Genomic DNA, 23,668 nt, shown 5'->3' with positions numbered 1-23,668 from the left:
TGCACAGCTGCCATCTCAACTTCACCTGAAAGCACACAGAAGGCAGGATTCAAGGGCAGGAAGCTACAAAGAGCCTTGGCAATGAAACAAGAGACATGTCAGCTATGCAAAGATGATCCCCATCGAAAAATACTCCAAATCTGGGAGCATTTTAATTGAGAACTATGATTCAGGACCTCAAAAATCCTCATTGGGCATATATATATATATGCCTTCATTAGATATTTTCATTGGACCTTTCATTCTCACAGCATTTAAAGGTTCCATATCTGGGTGTGTGAGAGGAAGGATTAACCAGGTGATGAGCACAGCCAGGGGCAGCCTCTGGAAGTGCCACAAAACACCATCAGGAACAGCCTCTGGCACAGGGAACACACTGGGAGGCTTGATCACAGTTCCACACTGGAACACAGGATCAGCAGGAGCTCGTTTCAGACCTCAGAGTCACACACAGCACTAAACCAAAGAGGTTCCTTCCCAGGGACTCCAACCAGCCCTTCCTTCCCAGGGATCCCAACCACCCCTTCCTTCCCAGGGATCCCAACCAGCCCTTCCTTCCCAGGGATCCCAACCAGCCCTTCCTTCCCAGGGATCCCAACCACCCCTTCCTTCCCAGGGATCCCAACCACCCCTTCCTTCCCAGGGATCCCAACCACCCCTTTCTTCTCACAGCCACAGCAGCATTTGATGCTCTCCAAGAGAGGCTGAACTTTACACTGAGTGTTGAAAAGGGCCTTTTCATTTTCTGTTGAGAGAGCCACAAACCAAGGCAACCAAAGAAACACCAACAGCCCTGTGACCCCTCTCCAAACACCAAATTCAGTGACCCTGCACCCCCTCCCCAGCAGCTCCAGGGAACCAGCACCCTTTACACGTGAGGAGACTTCACAGCTACTCCAGACACTGCTGGACTTCCAGGAGATTCCATAAAACACTATAAAATGAGTTGTCAACAGTAAATACTTCAGAAGCAGAATAAACACGATGATTGCACCACTCCTCCTTTTATTTGTTCTCCCCAAGGGACTATCAACTGAGCATGAAGAGATACACTGGGAAACTCTGCTCTTTTCATTGATACTCTTTGGTTTTGTGGGGGAAAAAAAAAAAAGACCCAAAACATTTTGAAACTGAATTGTTTACTTATAACTTAAGTGTATTTGTTAAGAAAACCACAGCGGGGGAAATAAAGAAAACATTGAGCAGAATTCCACATCATGTCTTTTTTTTCTTTTTTATTTAAAACAAAACATTTTCATTGAGAAACTGCTGCAATAAAAATGTGACAAATTGTATTTACTACTGCCTTCCACTCTGCCTTTTACAAATACAACCCCAAATCCCAGAGATAACTTTATCACCTGCTGGGTACCACGTTTCCCTGTGGATATCAGAGACAGCAAGCACTGCAGGCTCTTACCTCCATGTAGGACTGTTATAAGCATATCTGCTGATAACCTAAAATAGAAAGCAGTGAAGAGAGCAACAACAGGGGTTTTTTTTCACTACTACATTCCACAACAGGCAACCACAGTGACGTACAGGTGCTCTGCAGTGTTTGTATTTTCTGGAAGTCCCTCCCAAGTGTCAGTAAAGTACCTAAATTCTCCCAAGGTGAAGCTGCAAAGGAACTGAAACAAACCTTTTGTGTGTGGGAGAGAGCTCAGAAAACGTGGAACCAGCAAAATGAGTCGATGAGGGCCAAAAAAAAACCCCCCCTGCAGCTCCTCTGGGTCCACCAGACACACCTGCCAGTGGAAGCAAACCTGAGAGCTTCTGTCTGGCCTCCTGGGCAACCAAGTGTCCCTCTCTTCACACCCCCCCTGGTTATGCAAAGGCAGAAGGAGCAAACACAGGTCTGTGTCGAGGAACCAGGAAGGAGCAGGCTCACAAACCTCTCCACACACAAGCAAGTCAGTAAATATTGCAGTGAGAGGAGAGCAGGCTTTGCTCTGGGAGCTCAATCCCACCTGGGGGGGTTGCCAAGGGGCTGGGCTGGCTCACAGTCAGCAAACCTTGTGTTGCTGCACTTCACCCAGAGCTGAGGAATATTGTGAGGATGGAGCAGGTGATGCTGCTCCTGTTGCACAGAAACAGTGCCCCCCTCACAGCCAGGCTCTCCTGCTCTCACACAGACAGGTCAGCAGAAGCAGAACGGGAGGAAGGATGTTTGCAGTTTAATTTCAGGCTCCCAGCACTGGAGTCCAGCAGCTGCACAGATCCCTGCAGTCACCACTACAGGAATAATTTAATTGGCTTCTTTGCTCAGAAAAATCACATCTGTAGAGACCCTGAGGGTGTCTGCCAGTAGAACTTACTGAGATTAGCATGAGTGTACTGAAAACATGGATGGGCAAGGCTTAAAAGTGTGGCTCTACAATACTTGAAAAAGTCACAAACATCCTTCATATCAGAGATCACAAAAGCTGTACAGAATAAACTGATAAACTGGGGGGGTTATGCCACCTGTGGTCTTATGTTTTCTGCTTCACTGACTTAACAGTGAGAACTCTAAAATCAGTGACATCAAGAAGGCTCAGCTTCCTTCTCCAGACCACAAATTATTGATAATCCAAGAGCAGTGTGAAAGCATTTCAAGGTTAAGCAAACAGAATATGGATTACCCATTATGTATTTCGCTAAATACATCCTTAATTAGATACGAATCCATTCTGATCTTTCAGGTAAAGCAGCTCTGTCCTCAGACACACACACACTGCCCCACAGTCCACCTTCAGCCATTGCCAGGGCTAAGGTTCCTCAAGGAAGTGAGCTGGTGGCTATTCTACTGTGCAGGAGATGAAATGCTTCTGCTTCTGTGCCTTCAATCCTGTGAGCAGGGCAGCTCCTCTCCATGCCAGCAGCAGAGCTCCAGCCCTGTTTGCAGCCCCAGCAGCTCAGAGCAGGGCTGAGCTCCCCACGCTGGTTTGATGGTCGCTGTCTGCCAGAGAAATTCAGAATGAGGGCAGGGTGGGAGTGCAGAGCAGAGCACCAGGGGCTGCTGTGCCACCACAGGGTACAAATCAGGACCTACAGCCAGCACTGATCCCTGCCCAGGGGCTCCAGGGTTTGTGCACATCCATGGCACATCCAGGCCTTTGCAAACCCCCTGGATCTGAATTGCAAAATAATGCAAATGATCCACCCATAATTACACCAAACCCACACCATTATTAATTTCGAACTCCGAGCGTCACAGCCTAAAAATTCAGCAACTGCTTGAGGAAATGTTCAGTTCAGAAGAATCCTGGTTATTTTAACTCCTTATTTACTGCTGTAAGCCAGTACACATGAAGAAAACCAGCTGAACTCTCTTGTTGGTAAATTGGTTCCAAAGATCACAGATCTTGGCTGTACAACTTTCCCCAGAAACCTTTTCTGATGCTGATAAACAAATTAATAAAATTAATTCAGTGGAAGAAAGAAGGAAACAAATCCACATGTGTGAATTAGTCAAGCATTGATGTCTGCTTATTGACCTTCTGGTGACTTCCTTCTAATGACCTGCAGCAGATATTGGTGTTTATCAGGCACCAGGGGTGAGAGATAACTTCTCCACCTTGGTAATCTTCTATCCACTACAGGGAAACAGAAAATGCAGTCAGACCAAGATTTATTACCTGGATTATCAGGGTCTGAAGGTTCCTGTAGGTTCACCAAGGCTTGCTTGATCTCACACAGGGTCTTGGCAAGGGGGGAAGCTGCTACCAGGCCCTCTACCTCCAACTCAGTCAGGTAAGGCAACTGGAGATCTAAACCTTGGAGAAATGGGAAAGCTTTTAAGCCTAAAGGAAGAGGCTTTTCATGGCTGGATGGCTGCAGGAAGGAAAATATTGCACTGAGCAGAGAGAACACCCAACCAGAGGCTGTGGGGAGCACAGAACTGATGGTACAGAATCTTCCTGACCTCCCCATATTGGCATTTAATCAGTGCAATGACTCCCATTCTCCTGTCTACAGTTGGTCACTTGATATAAAGGTGTAAAGGGTCTGTAGGGATGAAAACTCCTGCACTTCTCTTACAGAGGAGGCAGAAGTGGCTCCCTTGAACTGGCACCTCAGCAAAAAACAAATACATGAAAATAAATACCAAAAATGGGAAGAAGTAATTATACATTTGCTCTCTTAGCAAACATACACACCTGTCGTACCCCAGACTTCACTGAGTCAGCCCTCTCTGTGATCTCTGAAAGCACCCATGGCACCCCCAGCTATGGCACTGCCCTTACCATGCTCTGCATGCCCAGGGAAGCTGAAAAAAGCATCCTTCCTGCTGAAGAGCTCCCACTGCTGAGGCAGCTCGTGATCCTGTGGGATAAAAAGGGCCCAAGAGTTAAAGAAATGAGTGAGAGGGAAAAACCAGCAGAAAGGTGAGAGATGGAACAACAACAGACACCTGCAACTCACCTGGCCTTGCACTCCTGATTTCCTGCCACTGGCCAGGCTGCCCAGGGAGGGCACAACCTGCACTGCATCCTGTGCTTGGACCTTGTGCTCCAGCTCTCCCTTCACAGCTCCATTCCTGCACGGAGCATTCCCAAGCAGCACTTCCAGAGCTTTCATTAACTCTCTCACCTCCTGCCATGGAGCACCTGATGAACCTGATAAACAATTCAAATGGGCTCCTGCAGAACCACCTGAAGAACTACAATTACACCCAGACCAGAACCAAGAGCAGGAGCCTTCCTTTGGAATTTTCACAAGGTGCCTCATATTGTACAACATTTCCAAATAAACATGTGTTTATCTCTTCCCGAGCTGACAGACCCTCTCCTCTCACTGAACTGAGATGAAGAGTCAGCCAGCTCTTCCAGAACAACACTGACAGACACAGCCTTGTGGGATCTCTGTGTGTATGAGCCAGCTCTTGGTTTTAACCTGTTCACTCTTACACTCCTCCTCTCCTTGCTCTGCTCTCTGGTCCTCTCACCTGGCTGGAAGGTGTTCCCACAGTGTTCATCACCCTGTTCATCACCCTCTGCTGCCCTGCTGTTGTCTGCAGGTTTGTGCCCACAAATCCTTTGCCTGGCAAAGATTTTCAGGGCATCAGGGTCCAGCGCTTGCACCATGTCCTGTTCACAGAGAGCAGCAGTGTCATACTCTGGGTTACACTCTGTTATACTCTGCTAGCAATGTTACACCTGCAATCCACCCATTCCACGTTCTGCCTCCCATATAAAAACTATTTAAACTATAGAAACTATTAATTAACCATATAAACTAACTAACTAGATAAACTATTTTAACTACATAAAACTATTTTATGCCAAAATAACACACTGAAAGGGGGAAGACACATCCCTCAATAAACTGTCACTTCAGGGGAACCATTTATCTTAACAAAAGTCACGTTTCCAAGACTCCCTTCCCTCAAATCTTTCTTCCCACTGACCACAAGGCTTTGAATCCTGTGGCTGATCCCGTTGTAAAACCCCAGCACGTCCATCCTGTGCTTTGCCAGCTGAGCTGCCACGTGCAGGTTCTGATCCTCCAGCTTGTCATAGAGGGTGCGGGCGCTGAAATCCTCCAGGACCCTCCGTGCCAAGGGCTCTCCTGAAACACAGGGGAGGGCTCACCCTGAAACACTGGCCACGGGCTTTATTTCCCACTACCTGCCCGTGGGGGACAACAGCATTTTGTGCTGAAATGGGTGAGGCAAGAGGTGGTGAGGGGGAGGATGACAGAGCGTTACTATCAGCTCCCGACTCGCCCAGAAAACTCGGGATGCTGCTGCTGCTCTCAGAGCTGTTCCCAGCACCACTTCATGCTGCCATCTGCTGTTCCCTCTGAACACCCCGAAATTCCCAAGGTGAGGTCATTCCCAGAAAGCAAACAAAGCCCAGGAGTCACGTGCCTTCGGAGAAAAGAAGGACCAACAGAAGAAGCCAAGGGAAATATTTGTAAAGATTTTGTTTTCTTTACCGGTCGTTTAAGTTTGCTACCGTTTTTAAAGGGCTTCTCGGGGCTGGCCACTTCCTCTCCTGACTCCTAAGGGAGAAACCTCCACCCCATTCCAGTCACAGGGGGGTTACACTGCCTGACTGAGGAGAACACAGGGACCCAGAATGGCAGGATGTGTGCCTGGGTGAATGTGGACACCATTCTCACACCAGAGAGTTAACACAGGACAACAAAATGGGGAGTAAGTGGGAAGAAGGCAGTTGGAGAACAGCTGGGGTTGGCCCAGCACCTCACCTGCATTGGGGGCTGTTCCTTTCTCCCCAGAAGCAGCATCTCCTCCAGAGCCTCGAGGACCAAGCATCTGATAAAACTGAAGGCTAGAGGGAGTGACAGAAGAGGGTGAAGAGCATCTCATTCTTCTCAGAGAATTCAGATACTGCAGTTATCACCAGCCCAGCTCCAGCAGAAGGACAGATTTCTTGTCCAGACTTTCATACCTACCGTGCAGAGGGGGTTTACCTGTCCTTAAGGAGGATATATTCTGGTGGGATGTGTGGCTCACCCAGGCTCCTCCAGCGTGGCTTCCAGCCCTTCAGGGGGCTGCTGGCAGGGCCAGCAGGCTGGAACACTATGGCCAGGGTTGTCAGCACCACGGTGAGGGAGCCCAGAACAAAGAGGAGGGCTGGGGAAGCAGAGAGGGATGGCAAGAAGTGAGAAACACAGAACCTACTGTGTATCCTGCCCCAAACCAACATTTAGCAGCTTTCAGGTCGATTACAGGGGCTTCTGCTTTCCCCCTTTTGGTTGGTGCATCAGGCCAGGAGCAAAGTGTTTTCTGAGGTGACCCAGCCAAGGATCACACTTGCAAGCCACACTTTCATTTCTGTCATTTACTGGCCTCTCACTGATGGACTGGTATGTGCAAAGCACTCACCCAGAAGTCTGGCTTTGAGGAAAGACCTCAACTGACCTTGTGTTTAGCCTTTAGTCAACTTTGAAATGATGTATTTAATTTCAGTTTAGTTTATCATGGAAACACTGGTGTCGCTTTCTGCTTTCCAGCCAAGGAAAACAAAGCACCCTCAATCACTTGAATTCTTGGAGCAGGGTGTGGGGTGAGACACAACTGCTCCTTCCCTCTCTCACCACTTGAGCTCCCACAGAGGCAGGTTCTTGGCAGTGAACTTTGGGGAGCTCCACAGGAGAACAGGATTAAAGCTGACAAAGCCAGTGGTTTGATGGTGTTTTCAAAGAAAATGCTTGTTTAAACACACTTCAAGAAGTACAAGAAAGGTCATAGTTAAGCCTCAAGGTTGGTGTCCCAGTGTTTTGGCTGTACCTGTGATAGCAGCCCAGTTGGGAGCCAAGTTCAGATCCTGTTGCTTCAAAACCCCATGTCTGGCCAGCTGGAACAGAGAGGAGGGCTGGAAGGGCACAGCTCTGGGGTCACAGCTCACGTTGGCTTCATTCACAGTCACAATCAGGAAGTGCTCCTGGACAGTGTTATCCCTGAAAACATATGTGCCAGACTCCAGGAAAACATGGGCAAACCTGAAAGAGAGAAGCCAAGAAGACATTGGGTTGATCCAAGCTTCCTTTGGCCTCCAGCTGTGATAATGGTAAAGACATGGATTTGAACACGTATTTGACATTTTCACTGCCAAGGACCTACTGATTCCATCTCAGACTCACTCCCAAATCCCAGGACAGCACCCAGGAGTTGGGAGTGAGTAACACATAACACATGCACTGTCATCCACAGCAGTTATTACCAGGAGAGGTTGAGGTGAGTCTCCTGGATGAGGTGGTTTAGCCTTCGGAAGGGTCCAAAATCCCAGCTGGGGTTGCTGTTATAGAGATGCTGCTTCTGATAAACAGGGTAATGGCTGGATGCACGATCTGGGAAGGGTCCAGAACAGTGTCAGCAGCTCTGACCCCCCCCAGCTGGGACAGCTGGCACTGGGCTGGCAAAGAACTGTGTTTCATTTGTAGGGCCAGTGAGTGTCAACTCATTTATTTGAGTTTAATTACTGCCCAACAAAGATTTGTGCTGCCTAAGAGAGGACACACTTCATGTCTGTTGTACAGAAATCCAACTAAAAAGTGAAAACCATGAGGTAAGTCCCTGTCAGAGCCCAGACTGCAGTTGTGGGATCCCCTGAGGGCAAGAGAGCAGGGATGGGAAGGGATGTGCTCACACAGGCAAACGTGGACTCACTGCCCTGAACGGGTCTGCACACACAGACCTGCAAAGGGAGCACAGACCCAGCAACACTCACCCTGGGAATCGATGCTGAGCTGGAAAAGGATCGTGTCTCCTGCTTCCAAACACACCACAGGGTTGGGAACCAGGGGCAAGGCCTGGGGATCTTTGGAGGAAGTCCTCTGGAATCGATGACCTTTCTGCAGCAGCTGATTTGATGGGAAATCTCCTGCCAGGCAACAGAACAAACCACAATGAATCCTGCAAAACGAGCAGCATGTGAAGACACCCAACCCTTGGCAAGGAAGAACCATTTATTTTGTGCCTGTGGGCAATTACAGCTCACAAGGCCAAATTCTGCTCTCAGCCACACCACCCTAATTGAGCAGCAAATGGAATCAGGAGCCAGCACACAGTTGCCAACAGATTTGCCTCCAAATGGGGTTTCTTTCTAGTTCTTGGAAATCCAGAATCATCCTGCAATCTTTATGTGACCCATTCCCAGGGAGCTAACCGTGCAGTCAGTGCAGTTCCTCACTGTTTAATCCCAGACAGAACAAGGTATTTCCATAATTTCTAAATAGTTTGGAGCATCTGATAATAAATTCCCACTGGGCCAACTTGAAAGGAAACAAATGGCTCAGTCTGGCTGGAATTCAGGTTCACTCTCAGGGGCTCTCAAGCCTTACCCATGAGAAATGCATCCAGAACATCTGTGCTGGAGACAATGAAACCCAGCACTCCACTGGGGCTGAACAGGACCAAATGTACCCTCTGGCTGTTCTGCACGTGCTCATCTGGGCCCAGGACATTTGCCACTTCCTATGGGAAGGAGAGGGAAACACTGGTCACTGATACAATCAACACTGGACTCAGATCCTGGTTTGTGACCAGTCTTAACTGCAGCTGTACAAGGTTCCTCTGGTGAGGTTTTTCCCCTACAGTTCAGGAATTGTCATTTCTCTGTAAAGCACCAACCCTGTAACTTCAGGACCCACGAGTCCCTTTCCCAAGCTGTGATCTTTAAGAGCTCCCTCCAGACCTGCCTGCTGAGAAAGCATTCCCTTCCCCCAGACCTACCCTCACTTCTCCTTCACCCATCCTCAGGAGCAGCTCCCTGTGGGTGCCAAATGCCAGGGAGATGCGTGGGGCTCTCAGCAGGCACAGCTGGTCACAGAGCTCCTCAGCAGAGATGTACTGCTTGCACTGACATCTGCCAAGTGGACAAAAGGCCCTGATCAGTCATGACCCCTGAGCTACAACACACTGGGGGGCAGGACAGATCCAGTATCCTACAAATTATGACAAGTGGGGCTACTCTGTGTCCATGGGAAACAGGATGGAGCAGACTATTTGACCATCCCATCAGTACTTTGCCTGCTATTCAAGGCCAAAACATGATCCCCCACTATCTGAGTTTGGTTGGTGTCTAATAGTGACCAGCTTAGTCCTGTAACAGAGCATTACACATCCCTCCCTAAAGCTCAGCTTTAAGAATACAGTTGACAGAAAGAGAGTACAATTTTAACACACTGGATTTCTGTGCAGTCCATGTCAGGAGGAGATTTTCAATACAGAAAGAGAAAAAAAAGTGGTAATCATACAACAAGAACCAGCTTCAGTGTTTCCCTGCCCAGGACAGGGGGGTTGGATATTAGGAAGAATTTCTTTCCAGAGAGGGTGCTCAGCCATTGGAATGGGCTGCCCAGGGAAGTGGTGGATTCTCCATCCCTGGAGGTTTTTAAGACAAGACTGGATGTGGCATCAGTGCCATGGGCTGGGAACCACAGTGGGGTTGGATCAAGGGTTGGACTTGATCTGGGAGGCCCCTTCCAACCCAGCTGAGTCTATGATTCCATGACTCACATGCCCAGCTCTGCGTGGATCTCTCCCCCCTCCCTCCCACAGGCAGGGGAGCAGTCGTGGCGCGCGGGGACGACGCAGCGTCGCGTGGCTGCCAGACGGACCTGCCCGGGGGCACAGAGCTCGTCCACCTGCAAACACAGCACCCACAGCACGTGGCAAACCAGGCAGCACTTCGACCAACTCACAGCATCCCCAAAATTCCCTCCCTCCCCATGTCATCAGACCTTCAACGTAAAGAGTGCCTGCAGTTCTTTGCTGGTGCTGTGTGTTGTCAGCTCGTCTAATTACTGCCCAACAAAGACTTGGGCTGTCTAACAGAGGACAAGTTTTATCTCTGTGCTACAGAAATCCAGTCAAAAAGTGAGAATCACTGACTGAAGTTCCTAAAGTAACCTTTAATAAGGTTAAAGGACAACTTGGAAAGCAAGAAAGAACACAGCAATTTGCCCTCCCATCCAAATCCCTCATGCAAGTCTGATGAAGAACTTCACATCAACCATAAGAAGGCTTAAATTCCTGCATTTGTCATCTACATGAGACAGTGCTGCTCCCCACTGCCCTGGTGTGGAAGTATCCTTTGCCTCCATGCCTTGTGAATTTAAATTTAGCCTCATAATGTCCTAGTAAAGAAATCAAGTGCCATTATCCTACAAGGAAGGGTCAAGGGTCTCAAAAAAACCCCCCCAAAAAATAGTTAAAGGACTTGCTTGTGTCTTCAGCCCAAAGCACTGCCTGGGCCAATTACTCTCCCCCTCCTGTGCATCACAAAACAATTTTGTTTTGAAGCCAAATTTTACCTGAGGTCGACAGTCCTGGTCGCTGTTGCTGTCGGGGTCTTTCCTGCCTCTCTCATCATAGTAAACATAACCTGCCTGGCAGATACAGGAGGCATCTGACTGCTGGAAAGCCCTGTTCAGCCCATGGCAGGTACAGCTGGTAGCACCTTAGAGAGAAGAGGTTGGATTTAGAGTGGTGATTGGGGTGAGGAATAAAAACTGTGCTCTCTGGAAAGGAGCAGTTCTAGTGTTCAATCCCCTTCATCAAATCCCACTGCTCATTTTAGTGACACTGCTGGAGCAGAGCTGAGGGCAGGCAGCTGGAGCCAGCCTGCCTTCAGCCCCACAGCCATCAGACATTTCCTGCAGCCCCATTTCAGCAGAGAGGCAGAAAGGCCCAGTTGCTCATTTGCAGCAGTTTTGACAAGCCCTCCATTCATCTGTACATTAAGCCCCTGGACTGGGTAAGGACTCAGTCAGTCAAGGCTGCCAAGCCCCTCTTTGTGCTTCAACATCTCAAATCCACTCAATTTGAAATGCTGGGACAGTGCTGCACACACACTGAGTAAGGCACGTGCACTCTTCACTGGGCACAGCTGCCTACCTTCCAGTTTGTCACCTTTACCCCACTTCATCATGTCCTCAGTGCCCAATTTTGGCTCAAAAGCACACCTACACTTAACACACACAAAAACTCACCAGGCTGAGAGGAAGAGGAGCTGCCACAGGGGAAACAGGCAGCCTGGGCAGGGAGGTGGTTGAAGGTGCCAGCAGGACAGGGTTGGCAATCCCCTCTGTGCTTCCCAAAGTGGCTGCTCCCGTGGGTCCCCGGGGGACAGGGCAGGGGGGCAGGTGCCAGGGAAGGGCAGTAGTGGCCACGGGGACAAGGTTGCTGGTGGTAGCTCTCACTGCCTAGAGAAAAGGCACTGCTTAGGGACCCCAACATGTGCTAAGAGAGGGGCAGAGACCACCTGCTTATCCCACTGACACACAGATATATACATATAAATCATATGTGTGTATTCATATATGTTAATCAACATTTTCCCACCTAGTTCATATTTAAATATAAACTCATATTTAAATACAAAGCTCAGTTTCTTTCTCCCAGCTCTTTCACTGGGCAAATCTGGTGGCAAATCCACGTGGGAGCCCCCAGCAGGGTTTTATAACTGCAGAGGGCTGAGAGCTCTGCCCACACAGAACTGAGGGCTCTCTGCATCCAGTCTGAGCTGCTGTTTGTTGCCCCACTGCCCCAGGTACCTGGTGGGCAGAGGAAGCCAGCGGGGCAGGGCTGGCAGGGGGCTGTGAGCAGGGGGGCACTGCGGTAGGTCCCTGCAGCACAGACCCTGCAGAACTTCTCCAAGGAGTCCCTCAGACCAGGCAGGGGCAGGGCCATGGACCCTCCTTCACATGGCACTGGGTGGGCACTGCCAGGGGGGCAGTAGTATGGAAACACACACCTGGAAGGCAAAACAAGGCAGGGAGAGGGGAGAAAGCCTCTAAAAAACAGTTTGATTTCTGGGTTCAACGACCAGTGCAAACAGAGGGCAAAATTAAAAACAGTTCTCATCTGATTCCAGGCACGAGCTGAGTAGCAGAAATCATAAATGGCCCCAGTCAGTCTTAGCAGTCACCAAACCTGTGACTGCAGTTACAAAGATTCCTTTGCTTTTGCCCAGTGCACAAAGACTGTGGTTTAGGTTCAATCCCAGGCACAATTCAGAGTTTTTAGGAAGTGAAATCTGGCTGCACCAACGCTGCAGGTACTCACAGTTGCTCAGGGTTGTTGTATGTGGAGGATCCTTCAGGGCAGTGGTACCCAGCAGGACAGACAGAGGGCTCACCTGTGAGAGCACCACAGTACAGGCCAGGCCTGCAAGGCTTGGGATTTACTGAACCTGGGGAAAAAGGGTGAACAGAGATATATTATGTGACATACCCACAACAAGAGACTCTGGGCTGGGGAGACAGGGAGCAAAGGGGCTTTATTAAGTGTCCATAAACATTACTGCTCACAAAAGGGCACAGATCTGTTGGAAACCAGTTTGCTATTTAGCAGAAAATGCTAAAACCTCAGTGCCTAGCCCTGCATGAAGATATCTACTCCTTTTCTAGGTCCACACCACTTCCTTTGGCAACCTCAGCTAAACAAGAACAGGAAGGGAGGGCTGGGAGTGGCCATGTCCTGGCAGGGCTGCTGCAAGAATGGGACCAGAGTCACTGCTAAATGTCATGGCTGTGCCTGCTGATCTGCCTTCTAGACTCAGAAATGGCTGGGAATAAAGGAAATAAAGAAAACAAAGGTCCTGTCACCTGCTGGGCATTCGTAGCCAGGTTTGCAAGGTACTCCTTGGGTGTTGGGCAGCCCTGTCTGTGCTGGGTCTGGGCAATAATATCCAGGTGAGCAGGGATCACACTCTTCCAGTGACTTTGCACCAGGCTGGGTCCTGGCAGTGCCAGCTGGACAAAGGAAAGTGTCCCCTTTACCAGGGCACCAGTACCCAGGGGGGCATGGATAATCCTCAAACCTTGCCAGACCTGTGAGGAAGAGAAAGGAGAGAAGAAGGGGAGGCTGGGTGGCCAGGAGGAGTTTTGGAGATAATTGTGGGCATGACTGACCATCTCATCTCATTTCAGAGAGCTTTGTGATCAGCTCTGGAGGTGGGGAAGGGCTGGTTTTCCCCTGGCACTGACCTGGCAGGGGGCAGTGGTACCCTGGAGGGCAGGGCTGGCAGTCAGACAGGCTCCGAGCCCCCGGCTGCCCACGGAACGTCTGGGGAGGGCACTGCTGGGGTGCCAGGGGGCTGCCCTGCTCACTGCCATTGCCCCCAGGACAGTAGTGTCCTGATGGGCACGGGTGGGCCTCTGAGTCCCCTGACAAACAGAAAGCAAGGATTTCAAGAGCCATTTTCAACAGGATTGGAACACCTCTGTGACCTGCTGGGTCCTCCCAAAGCTACTGCACAGTCTGTGCACAATCCACCTCCACCACCCGAGCCCCTCTTCTGACAGGGATATTTGGAGACTGGTTGTGATCTCAGGCTCTCCAACATTTCCTATGGTTGCTGGAACAGCATGTTATATTAACACTGTTAAATACCTCCTTCCTCTGCAGACACTAGAACTCATCACTAGAGAGTCCCACTGCCAGGACTGTCCCAAAATGCCATGTCTGACCTCAAATCCAGCCTCACCAGGTTCAGGGACACACACAACTCTTTTAAAAAGCAATTCCTATCCCTCCCCCTCAGGGTTTATCCCCCAGTTGCAACCTGCTTTGCACCAGCGTCCCGGTGGACAGGGCAGGCAATCCTCCCTCCTCACAGCCCCTGGAAGATCTCTAAGGGTGTTGGCAGGACATGGTATGGGCACCTCAGATCCCTCCAGGCAGTAGAAACCTGCAGAAAGGGATGGGAAAGAGATAAAAGTAAAATATGCAAGTCACAGAACCACACAGGTTGGAAAAGATCTCTGAGATCATCGAGTCCAACCCATGACCCAACACCACCCTGTCAACTAGACCATGGCACTGAGTCCTCCAATGACAAAAATGTTTGAGCAAGAACCTGCTGTTGTTGCAGAATGAACATTTACACAGCTGCTGGGAGGCTGCTGTGCACACAGAAAGCCAGGCCAAAAGCCTTCAAACTCTTCTGGAGGAGCAGTTCAGCACCATAAATTCAAGGTGCCTTTTTGGTCAGGCACACAAATTGGTCCAAAAGATGGAAAAACAGAAGAAACCAACAAGCAACGACAATTTAAAAGAAGGGATTGCAGTATATCACGCAAGATAACGTGTTTTCCAGCTGGTTAGAAGCAAGCCAATAATTCTATACCCTAAATAGCACTGAGGTCCTGACTCACCTGCAGGACACAGCCCTGCACACACTTGGCCCCAGCGACACCCGGCCAGGAAGCGCCAGGAGAAGCTGTGGCCCTGGGGAGCAGCCTGGGAGCTCCCAGCCAGGCAGAAGTATCCAGCAGCACATTTCCCCTCCAGCTGCCCGTGCCTGGAGCAGAGAGAACAGCAAGAGTCCACACACAACCCACTGCTGCTGAGTCGGGGCAGAGGCAGAGCAAGTGTTGGTGCAGTGAACTCTGCAATGAAAAATAACTTCTTACATTGATAGGAGAGACAAAACAGCCCCTTTTTTTCCATATGCAGGTGACTAGAGTGAGCCAGACACTTCTGAGTTCAAATTCCATAGACATGAACTGCTTTAGATGAATTTGTGGATGATTTTCCACCACACTGATCTTTCTGCATTAATTCTACATTTCCATAAATGCTACCCCTACCATCTCTCTTCCAGATGCTTCCCTGTACCACGACAGTGATGTCAGACTGCTTTGAGATGCCTCCCAAAGTTCACAGATCCAACAGCTCTGTACCCAAAAGCTGTGTCTGAGCTTGTATTTCCTACTTTGAATGAGAGAGATGTGGTGGAGAAGCCAGGAGGAACTTAGCACCCACTTACCAGCACCAACCAAGGATCTCAAAGGCAAAGTGAAAAACAAGCCAGAGCGAAATGATTCATAACCTGCAGTAGTGACCAGGTAAGCAAGGCAGACATTCCTTCTCATTCCAGAGGCCAGTCATGTTTCCAGGAGTGAAGGTGCCCTCAGGACACGTGAGAGGAACTCGTGTGCCTGGAAAGGAGACCACAGAGACAATAACAAACCTCAGGGAGGTTGTTGTGGTCTGACAAGGCTCTTGACCTGGAGTAGAGCGTGACAAATGACTCCCAGGACACGCTGGCTCGTTGCCACCTCCTTGTCATCTGGCCTACAGGGATTCAACCATGAGGGTTGTACATCTCTGGGATCACAGTGAGGCACACAACACCTGAACCCTTGGCATGCAAGTTCCAGTGCACCTGTGGGACAGTACGAATGAGGTGGGCAGCGCTTGGGGTCTCCTGTCACCAGGTCCTGGCAGTAGAACCCTCTCTGGCAGGGGATGCAGGATGCAGAGCCTGTGGCTGGCTGGTACTCTCCAGCAGGGCATGGTGTTGGCTGGGCTGTCCCTGACAGGCAGAAGTGACCCTGCAAGGACAGAGGAGGGAGAGGATTTCATGAAGGTGATGCCAAACACTGGGGCTGTGTCATTAAACTTCGAGCAACACTCTGTGGGGATGCAATCAATGTGTCAATGAGGGGGGTGTGACCCCTGGCCACTGTGGGAACTGCCCAGAGCTGAGTCCCCCCCTTCCCTCACCCCCTCAGCAGTACCTTGGGGCAGAGCAACGCTGTGGGGCTGACAGAGCTGGAGTTTGCTGGGCAGTAAAAGCCCTCAGAACAAGGTCCTGTTGGAGAACTCAGCCCAGCAGCAGCACAGAAGGAGCCGGGGTAGCAGGGCACACAGCTCTGGGGGGAGGCACCACCTGAGGGCAAACCAAAAACCAGGGCCAGCCAGAGGGGGAGGAGGAAGAACACCCAGCACAGAACAGCATCAGCAGCACTGACCTGAGCTGGGAACACACGGGCACCACCAGGCCTGGCTGAGGGTGCCAACACCCTGCTGTGGCCAAGGGGCAGCTGCTGAGCCATGCCAGACCCTGGGGGTTCACACTCACCCGTGGCATTGTTCAGGGTCCCAGCTGGGCAGGCAACGGGGAAATGGGTTCCCTCTGGGCAGTAGTGCCCGGGTGGGCAGGGCCCACTGAGAGGGAAGGCAGGTGTCCCACGTGGAGTGGCATCAGTGGCTCCTCCTGCACAGTAGTACCCAGCTGAGCACAGACCTGCCAGGGCAGAACAGAGAGGGTGGCATCTCCTCAAACCCTCAGAAATAGGCAGATAACTCAGAGAAGAGAAGCCAAATCCCATCCTCCTATTTTATCACTGCTTGAAACCCTGGGCAGTTCACCTTTGGTTTGCCTTTCCTCCTTCTCATTAACCTTTGGTCTCTATCACTTCCTTTCTTTACCTGCTCTGACCTCATCTAGCATTTGCTTATCTTATCAGTTCTCTAACTAGTTCCCTGTCATTTGTTTCCTGTGGGAAGAGTCCTGCCTCTCTTCTTTCCAGGCATCCAACCTTGGCATTTTGCCCCAGCCACAATCCCTCTGTGCTTAAATGGGAGGGGAAGTGTTTAAGAGGACAGAAAGAGTAGCAATAAAAGTGTTAAAGCAAAGGAAGAGAAAGCAGAAAAAAAAAACAAAGGGAGAGAAGGAAAAGCAATGCACTAACATCCAAAATAACATCCAAAATAAATGCTCAGTGAAAAAAATGAGACAGGGAAAAAGAAGCGGCTGATAGGCACAGGGTGAAGGGTGACAGGCACAGGGTGAAGGGTGCCCTCCAATAGCCTTTACTCTGTTCATGCAGATATTTTCCAATTCCCTGCATCCTGAATATCCCACCCCTGTGCTGTGGGGTGGGTTATTAACCAAACTCACCATCGGGTTCCCAGTTGGCCTCTCCCCTGCAGTACCTCCCCACTGGGCACAGCCTGCAGGCAGTGGGGGCCAGTGCCCCCTCCAAGGTGTTCAGTGTCCCCTCGGGACATGGCAGTGGGGCAGCAGTTCCAGCTGGGCAGTAGTAACCTGCACATGGAGGGGGGAATGAACACAGGAGAGAGAGGTGGGGATGCTGAGCAAACCCCCCATTCCCTGAAGGAACCCCTGCTCTGGCCCAGGCAGGAGGATTTCCTGCAGGTCTCCATCCCACCTCCTCCCATCCATGTTTGGGGTTTTCCTGCACACCTGAGCCTCACCTCTGGGGCAGGTGAGGGGCTCCACAGTGGCAGCACTTGCACAGGCCATTCCAGGCGGGCAGGGCAGGCAGGTCCCTGCCCCGGGCACGGGGCTGAAGGTGCCAGGCTCACACGGCAGCTCCAGCCCGGTGCCCGCGGGGCAGTAGAAGCCTCTGGGACATCTGTACCCATGGATCCCATCAGAAGGGCAGGGAGCAGAGTTTCCTTCCAGGCAAACATACCTGGAAGAGAGAGAATTTGGACTGAACCAGCTCACAGCCCCACTCAGAGGCATTAAATAGGGGAGACATCCCTTGGAAATGCATCCTGTTTCAGTTTGGCTGACAACTCCCCACCACAACTGTAATTTGGTGCCCACCTGAAAATCCTGGTAAAAGGCTCTTTTTTTTTTTTTTTTTTTACACTAAGCTGCCTAGAAAGTGTTCTCATTCTAGAAGGAAAAGTCTTTGAAAACTAAAGTATTTTTACTTCAAAACACAGGGCCCAAGTGTTCGGTTCCTGCTGCCTTTGCTGAGCCTCTTTTTATCCCCAGTCCTTTTGCAGGCCTCTGCTTTAATGCCATCAGTGACTCTTCCCTTTACCACTTCCCTCCCACGCCCTCACTTCAAGTAAAGATGAGGAAATACAAAAATTACAATGGTTCTGAGAGCTGAGCAACAAGGAAACGAGAGCTGTGATCCCATCATCTGCTGCAGACAGGGATTCAAACCATGTCGTGTCTGAAGAAGAAACAATTCCTAGTCCTTGAGGAAAAGGAACAGCACTGAAGGAAAGACCAGCAAAGCTGCCTTTTTTTTTTTTTTTTCCTGGAAACAAGATCTATTCAGACTGAATAGCAGGTTATGGGCAGTGCTGGATGTTCCATGGCAGAGGTGTTGAAAAGCAACCTGGGCACAGCGACTTCAGATTTTGGAAGTCGAGGGTCATTTATAGACATGTGATATTCATTGTCATCCAGCTCACAAACATCAATCCCTGCTGTTACAGCCAGGCTACGACATCTTTCTGGGGTTAAAGGATTTTTGGGGAACATTTAAAATTTGAACAGGATGCGGTAAATCCCTCTTACTCCCAAGAAATCTGGTTTGGTGGCTCATTATTTTTAGCCCTTCCAAATGTAGCCCTCACTCATATTCTGGGCTTAGCTTCGACTTCTAGACAAATTTAATTGTGATTTTCTCCATTAGATTCAAGAGCCAGCTGTTAGTAGAAATCCTTCCCCAGGAAATCTTGTTACATTGCACTGAAATCACTTCTAAGACTCTCTTTCACATATAAAATCGAGTTTCTGTAGCCTCTTGCCATGAGGAATGTCCTGAGATGGACAGATATTGTTCAGGCTGGAAATGGTACCTTGTCCCTGATTCTTGCACCACCTTGTGGGAGAAGGGAACACGAGGGAAAAAAATGTAAAATTCTCAGCAAGGGTGATTATGAGGCTAAATAAGGGATTTGCAATAGTAATTTATCTGTAATGCTAATTTTTGAAGCATTAATTTTTTTGCTGAAAACAGTGGAAAACCATGGATAAGCCTGGGGTGGAATGTCAGGCAAACTGAGGGAAGAGGAAAGGCCCTGAAACATCTACTGAGCTCACTAAGGAGATGCAATATCCCAAGCAAAGGGGTAAGAAAAGCCCAGGATCTGCTGGTTTGGGTGTCCCTGAGCTGTAACACACAGCATGGCTGTGCTCTGTCACTGACAGGAGCTGGTCTCACACACCCTGGGTCACACAGCGAGGTCTGGGCCAGCTCAGACAGCCCCGTGCCACTGCAGTAGTGCCCAGCTGGGCAGGGCTGGCACTGCTCCTCTGCCTCCAGGCCCACCGAGGGGGAGAAGGATCCAGGAGGACACGGCACAGGGTACCCCGTGCCCCTGGGGCAGAAATGTCCCGTGGGACAGATGTCATTGCCAGGCAGAGCCAGGCTGGAGGATTCCACCTGCACCAGAAAAAAACACAGAGAAAAACTGCCGTGAAAAGGAGATTTAGCACAGTGTACACAGAGACAGCTCTGGGGAGGGCACACAGGAGCTGAGTCCTACAAGTCTGCTGCCTCTGAATTAAAACAAAGACCATGGCTGGCATAAAAAGGGCCTTGGATGCTGAGGTGTGGCTATGCCAGCCCTGATGCCAACTTTGGGAGGAGATATTAGACCACATGCTCCAGGGCAATGTACAGAAACACAGGTCTGGCCAGAATTTATCCGTGGGCAGCAACATATTCCAGCTGACACCACGAGCAGCTGAGCAGCTCTCAGGGGCAGCAGGAAGAGGCATGAGCAGCCTCATGAAGAGCAGGGATGCTTGGAAAATATGACAGCAGAAGCCAGGAGGATGTGACAGCCCAGTCCCTGCCCCCAGGTCAGTGGGGTTGCTGTGCTGCTGCCTGGCACTCACCCTGTGTTTGAAGGGGGCTGGGCTGACAGCTCCCTTGGCACAGTGATAACCTGGATAGCAAAATCCAGAGGGCTGGGACAGACCTGGGGCTGAGCAATACATGCCTAAAACAAACAGAAAACAGCCTCAGTGAGAGGAGCTGCACAGAACATCATAACTTAAAAGGAGAACTCATGCTGCCCTCCCCCTTCCCAGGTACATCCCCAGGGTGTCCTGTGCCCGGTCCCTACTCACCTGCTGGGCAGGGCTCACAGTCAGACTCACGAGTGGCACCAGTCCTGGGGCCAAAGGTGCCCTTTGGACACGGATGTTGTGTGCTGAGGTTGGTCCCTGGCAGACAGAAGTGCCCAGCAGGGCACAGCTCAGGAGTGTGTGCTCCAGGACCTGGGGTACAAAGAACAGCACCTTGCTCAGGTCACAGACAACGTGCTTCTTTATCAACATCTATCTCTATCTCTATCCTATCTATCTCTAATCCCCTACTCCTCCCTATTCTGGTCATCCAGACACAGAAAAGCAGATCCCGTGGGGCAGGAGAAGCCTTGGGGATAGTGATGAGGAACAGGAGTAACTCCAGTCTGGCAGGGGAACAGTAACAGCAGAACATGGTCCTTCAGAAGTGGTTTTGCCCAGATCACACACAGTGCAAACCCCTGTCTCCTGGAATCATGATCTCCTTCATCATATACCCCTAAAAAGCACCAGAAAGTACTTATTCTCTCAAGTTCAGCCTCAGGCAAAGAACATCTTAGTGCACAGGTAAGTCAGTTCTGAATTAAATCCCTGGGGAAAACAGGGGGTTTTCAGTTAAAATGCTCAGCTGGGATTCTGGGGCTCCCAGTTGTGGTTCCAGTTCTGCTGAAACTCGTGTTTTATCTCAGCCAAGTCATTTCTTCCTCGTTGTTTCAGTTCCCCACCTGAGAAAGGAAAAGCCCCTTTTGCCTCACCGAAGGTGATGGATGAATTTGTAACTGTCACAGTGTGACCACAAATATTTCAGTGCTGAGGGGAGCAAATCAACACCTTGTGGAGGCAGATGGTGAGAACCTCTGAGAAGGAGCAGCTGTCTCAGAGCACAGGCTCTGGCTGCTGGCCAGACCAGGAGCTGCTTGCCAGGAGGGTTTGTTTCCCTGAGAGGCCAAAGACATGTCAGACACGGAGAAGAAGTGGCTGAGCCAAGAAATAAAGAAGTGCAACAGCAAACAAGAAGCTTTATGGGTGACCTGAGGCTGCAACTGAGAAACCAGCAGGAGTTTCGGATGACAAATGATTTGGGGCATTAATATTTAGTGAGCATCGCTACCCAAAGAGGATGGGAGGCACTGAGGTTGTTCTTCCTCTGTCTGCTCAGGGCCAGGGTGTAAGAACTAAAGCTGTGGGGTGGGGGTGTGACCCCCAAACACAGCAGTAGAGCCTCACCACTGCAGGAGTACCCAGCTGGGCAGAGCTGGCACTCTGCTGAGTGCCATTTTCCACTGCCAGAGCTGAAGCTTCCAGGGCTGCAGGGGACTGGGAATTCCGAGCCTTCGGGGCAGTAGAAGCCAGGAGGGCAGTGCCTGTGATCTGGCTGAGTGGATCCAAGGTCACAGAAATACCCAGCATAACACGTTCCTGCCAGAAAGAAAAGCTTCAGTAGTAGGTTTAAAATCAGAAAGAAAAAAAAAAAGCAAACTGAGAGAATTCAACACAAAAATAGTGTTGATTTTTTAACATATGTATTTTTAATTTTTGTTTTTAATATATGTAACAGACTAATAATATTAAAATAATACATAATATAATATGTAATATAATAATAAAATAAAATAAAATATTATATATTATAATTATTATATATTATATTATATTACATTATATTTTTAGAATATGTTATGTATTATTATATATTATCTTATAATAATAAAATAAAAATAATATAATAAAATAGATTATCTATTATATGATATTATAATAATTATATTTTATATTATATTTTCATAATATATTATTATTTATTATTATTTATTATTATAATAATTATTATATATTATCTTATAATAATATAATAAAATAAAAATATAATAAAATTATAGATTATCTATTATATGATATTATAATAATATTTTATATTATATTTCCATAAAATATTATTATGCATTATTATTATAATTATAATAATAATTATCTTATTATAATATAATAATAAAACAAAATAAAAATAATATAATAAAATAATAATTATATATTATATAATAATTATATATTATATTATAGTTTTATAATATATTCTATATTATTATTATTATTTATTATTATTTAGTATCTTATAATAATATAATAATAAAATAAAAATAATTAAAAATAATATAAAATAATTAAAATGTGTTAATTTGATACCAAAAATGTATGCAATACACACCAGAAACTGCAGCCAGGCCTTCTCCTTGGCAGAACCTCCCTGCAGGGCAGGGCAGACAGGAATTCCGGAAAACCATCCCAGCCTGAGGCAGAACCGTGCCAGTGGGACAGGGCTGGGGTTTGCTGCTGCCTGGGGGGCAGTAATGCCCTGCTGGGCACAGGCTGCCCGTCCCATCCCTCCCAGGGTTGGGCACACGGGCCTTGGAAGCGCAGTAATACCCGGGAGAACAGGGACCACTCGGGGCTGAGAGTCCTGAAGAGAAGGAGCATCATCACTGAGCCAAGGGCAGCACACAAATCCCAGCCCCTGCACCAACCAAACCACACCAGCCCTGTCACCACCATGGTTTCAGAGCCCACTGGCCTGGGAGTAGCTCTGGGACTTAAAAGCTCAATCCATACTCTCAATATTTACTCACACAACTGGTTCCCAGAGAGCTGAAAGCCCAAACAGCTTTCCAGGTCACCCTCACAGAAGGGGCTGATCCTTACAGCTCTATCCACTGAGAGACAACCAGAACCAGAGGAGTCCTAGAACCCAAGCTGCTTGACTTCTGATTTTATATCTTTGCTAGAACAAACCCATCTTAATCTGCCTTTAATTGAACTTACAACAGACGCTTTGCAAAAAAATATTTAAAATCATGACAGAGAACCTCTGCTCCAGGAATCCCAGAGATCACTACAAATGGTACTTAAAAGCCACATGAGCTGCACAGAACATCTCACCCACTGGTGGAACTTTTTGGCTCTCCTGGATACAAACCAGCCCAGGGCTGTATTTAATCCATACATGATTCCCACCTGCACTGGCACAGAAGGTGCCTCCAGGACAAGGCTTGCAGTCCCTGGGGTTTCCCAGGCCAGTCTGGTTGCTGTAGGTGCCCTCTGGACACGGGTACTGGTGGGCAGCCTTTGTTCCTGGCAGGCAGTAATACCCTGCTGGACATTCCATTGGTTTGACCACACCATGGGAGATGTTCTCTTGGAGATCACCTGGGTGGTCTTTCAGGGCACAGAACCTGCAAAAAAAATCCCAGGTGGTGCCTCAGCCCATGTTTTCCCTCTGTTCTGACAGAAACTTCTTCTGCACAACAATGACAGTCTAAGACACACAATAAAAGCAAATTACTTGGAAAGAAACAAACGGAAAACTAAGATATAATCTCTCAGGACCGTCCTGTCCATCCCAGCAGCCAGACCTACTAGGATGGGTTGGCTATGACACGTGAATTGTGGTACAGAAAATGACACAATAAAGGGAAAATTGATCTGAAAACAGAAACAAGAAAATCAGTTTTGTACATCAAAGTGTGTATCTTGTGTATCAAACACAGAGCAGCCTAAGGCACAGGGAAATACACATTTAATTCCTAATAAAGCTTCAAGAGAAAGGAGCAAATCCATGG

At 48.9% G+C, this 23,668-nt stretch overlaps 1 protein-coding gene across 1 annotated transcript; it reads right to left on the bottom strand.

Annotated features, from left to right (window-relative positions):
• Positions 1 to 1,187: 1,187 nt before the first annotated feature.
• On the bottom strand, positions 1,188 to 23,275 carry LOC113987879 (neurogenic locus notch homolog protein 1-like). Its single transcript, XM_039379994.1, has 34 exons — positions 23,064 to 23,275; positions 22,261 to 22,512; positions 21,282 to 21,473; positions 20,097 to 20,246; positions 19,863 to 19,966; positions 19,187 to 19,404; positions 17,465 to 17,685; positions 17,148 to 17,294; positions 16,326 to 16,490; positions 15,982 to 16,133; positions 15,627 to 15,795; positions 15,291 to 15,399; positions 14,614 to 14,759; positions 14,022 to 14,147; positions 13,444 to 13,623; positions 13,063 to 13,287; positions 12,521 to 12,647; positions 12,010 to 12,209; positions 11,446 to 11,658; positions 10,768 to 10,913; positions 9,971 to 10,098; positions 9,185 to 9,317; positions 8,794 to 8,926; positions 8,181 to 8,333; positions 7,674 to 7,800; positions 7,241 to 7,452; positions 6,421 to 6,583; positions 6,196 to 6,278; positions 5,393 to 5,553; positions 4,931 to 5,072; positions 4,408 to 4,601; positions 4,230 to 4,308; positions 3,621 to 3,758; positions 1,188 to 2,941 (listed from the first exon to the last, which is right to left on the bottom strand). Exons 1-34 carry the CDS (start codon positions 23,212 to 23,214, stop codon positions 2,898 to 2,900), a joined length of 5,283 nt encoding a protein of 1,760 aa, XP_039235928.1. The 5' UTR covers positions 23,215 to 23,275; the 3' UTR covers positions 1,188 to 2,897.
• Between the last annotated feature and the right edge of the window lie 393 nt (positions 23,276 to 23,668).

Source organism: Pipra filicauda, unplaced genomic scaffold, assembly GCF_003945595.2.
Source record: "Pipra filicauda isolate LSUMZ 115617 unplaced genomic scaffold, ASM394559v2 scaffold182_size1470994_pilon, whole genome shotgun sequence".
Lineage (NCBI taxonomy): Eukaryota > Metazoa > Chordata > Aves > Passeriformes > Pipridae > Pipra > Pipra filicauda.
The sequence above is the reverse complement of the archived record's forward strand: the minus strand, read 5'-3'. Positions and strand labels throughout refer to the sequence as shown.

Coding starts and splice junctions, on each gene's coding strand:
- LOC113987879 (XM_039379994.1), bottom strand. CDS start 23,214: ATGGAATGTCCAGCAGGGTATTACTGCCTGCCAGGAACAAAGGCTGCC. Junction 17,686..19,186: donor ACCTCGCTGTGTGACCCAGG/GTGTGTGAGACC, acceptor TCTCTCTTCCAG/GTATGTTTGCCTGGAAGGAA. Junction 16,491..17,147: donor GGCCAACTGGGAACCCGATG/GTGAGTTTGGTT, acceptor CTGCCCTGGCAG/GTCTGTGCTCAGCTGGGTAC.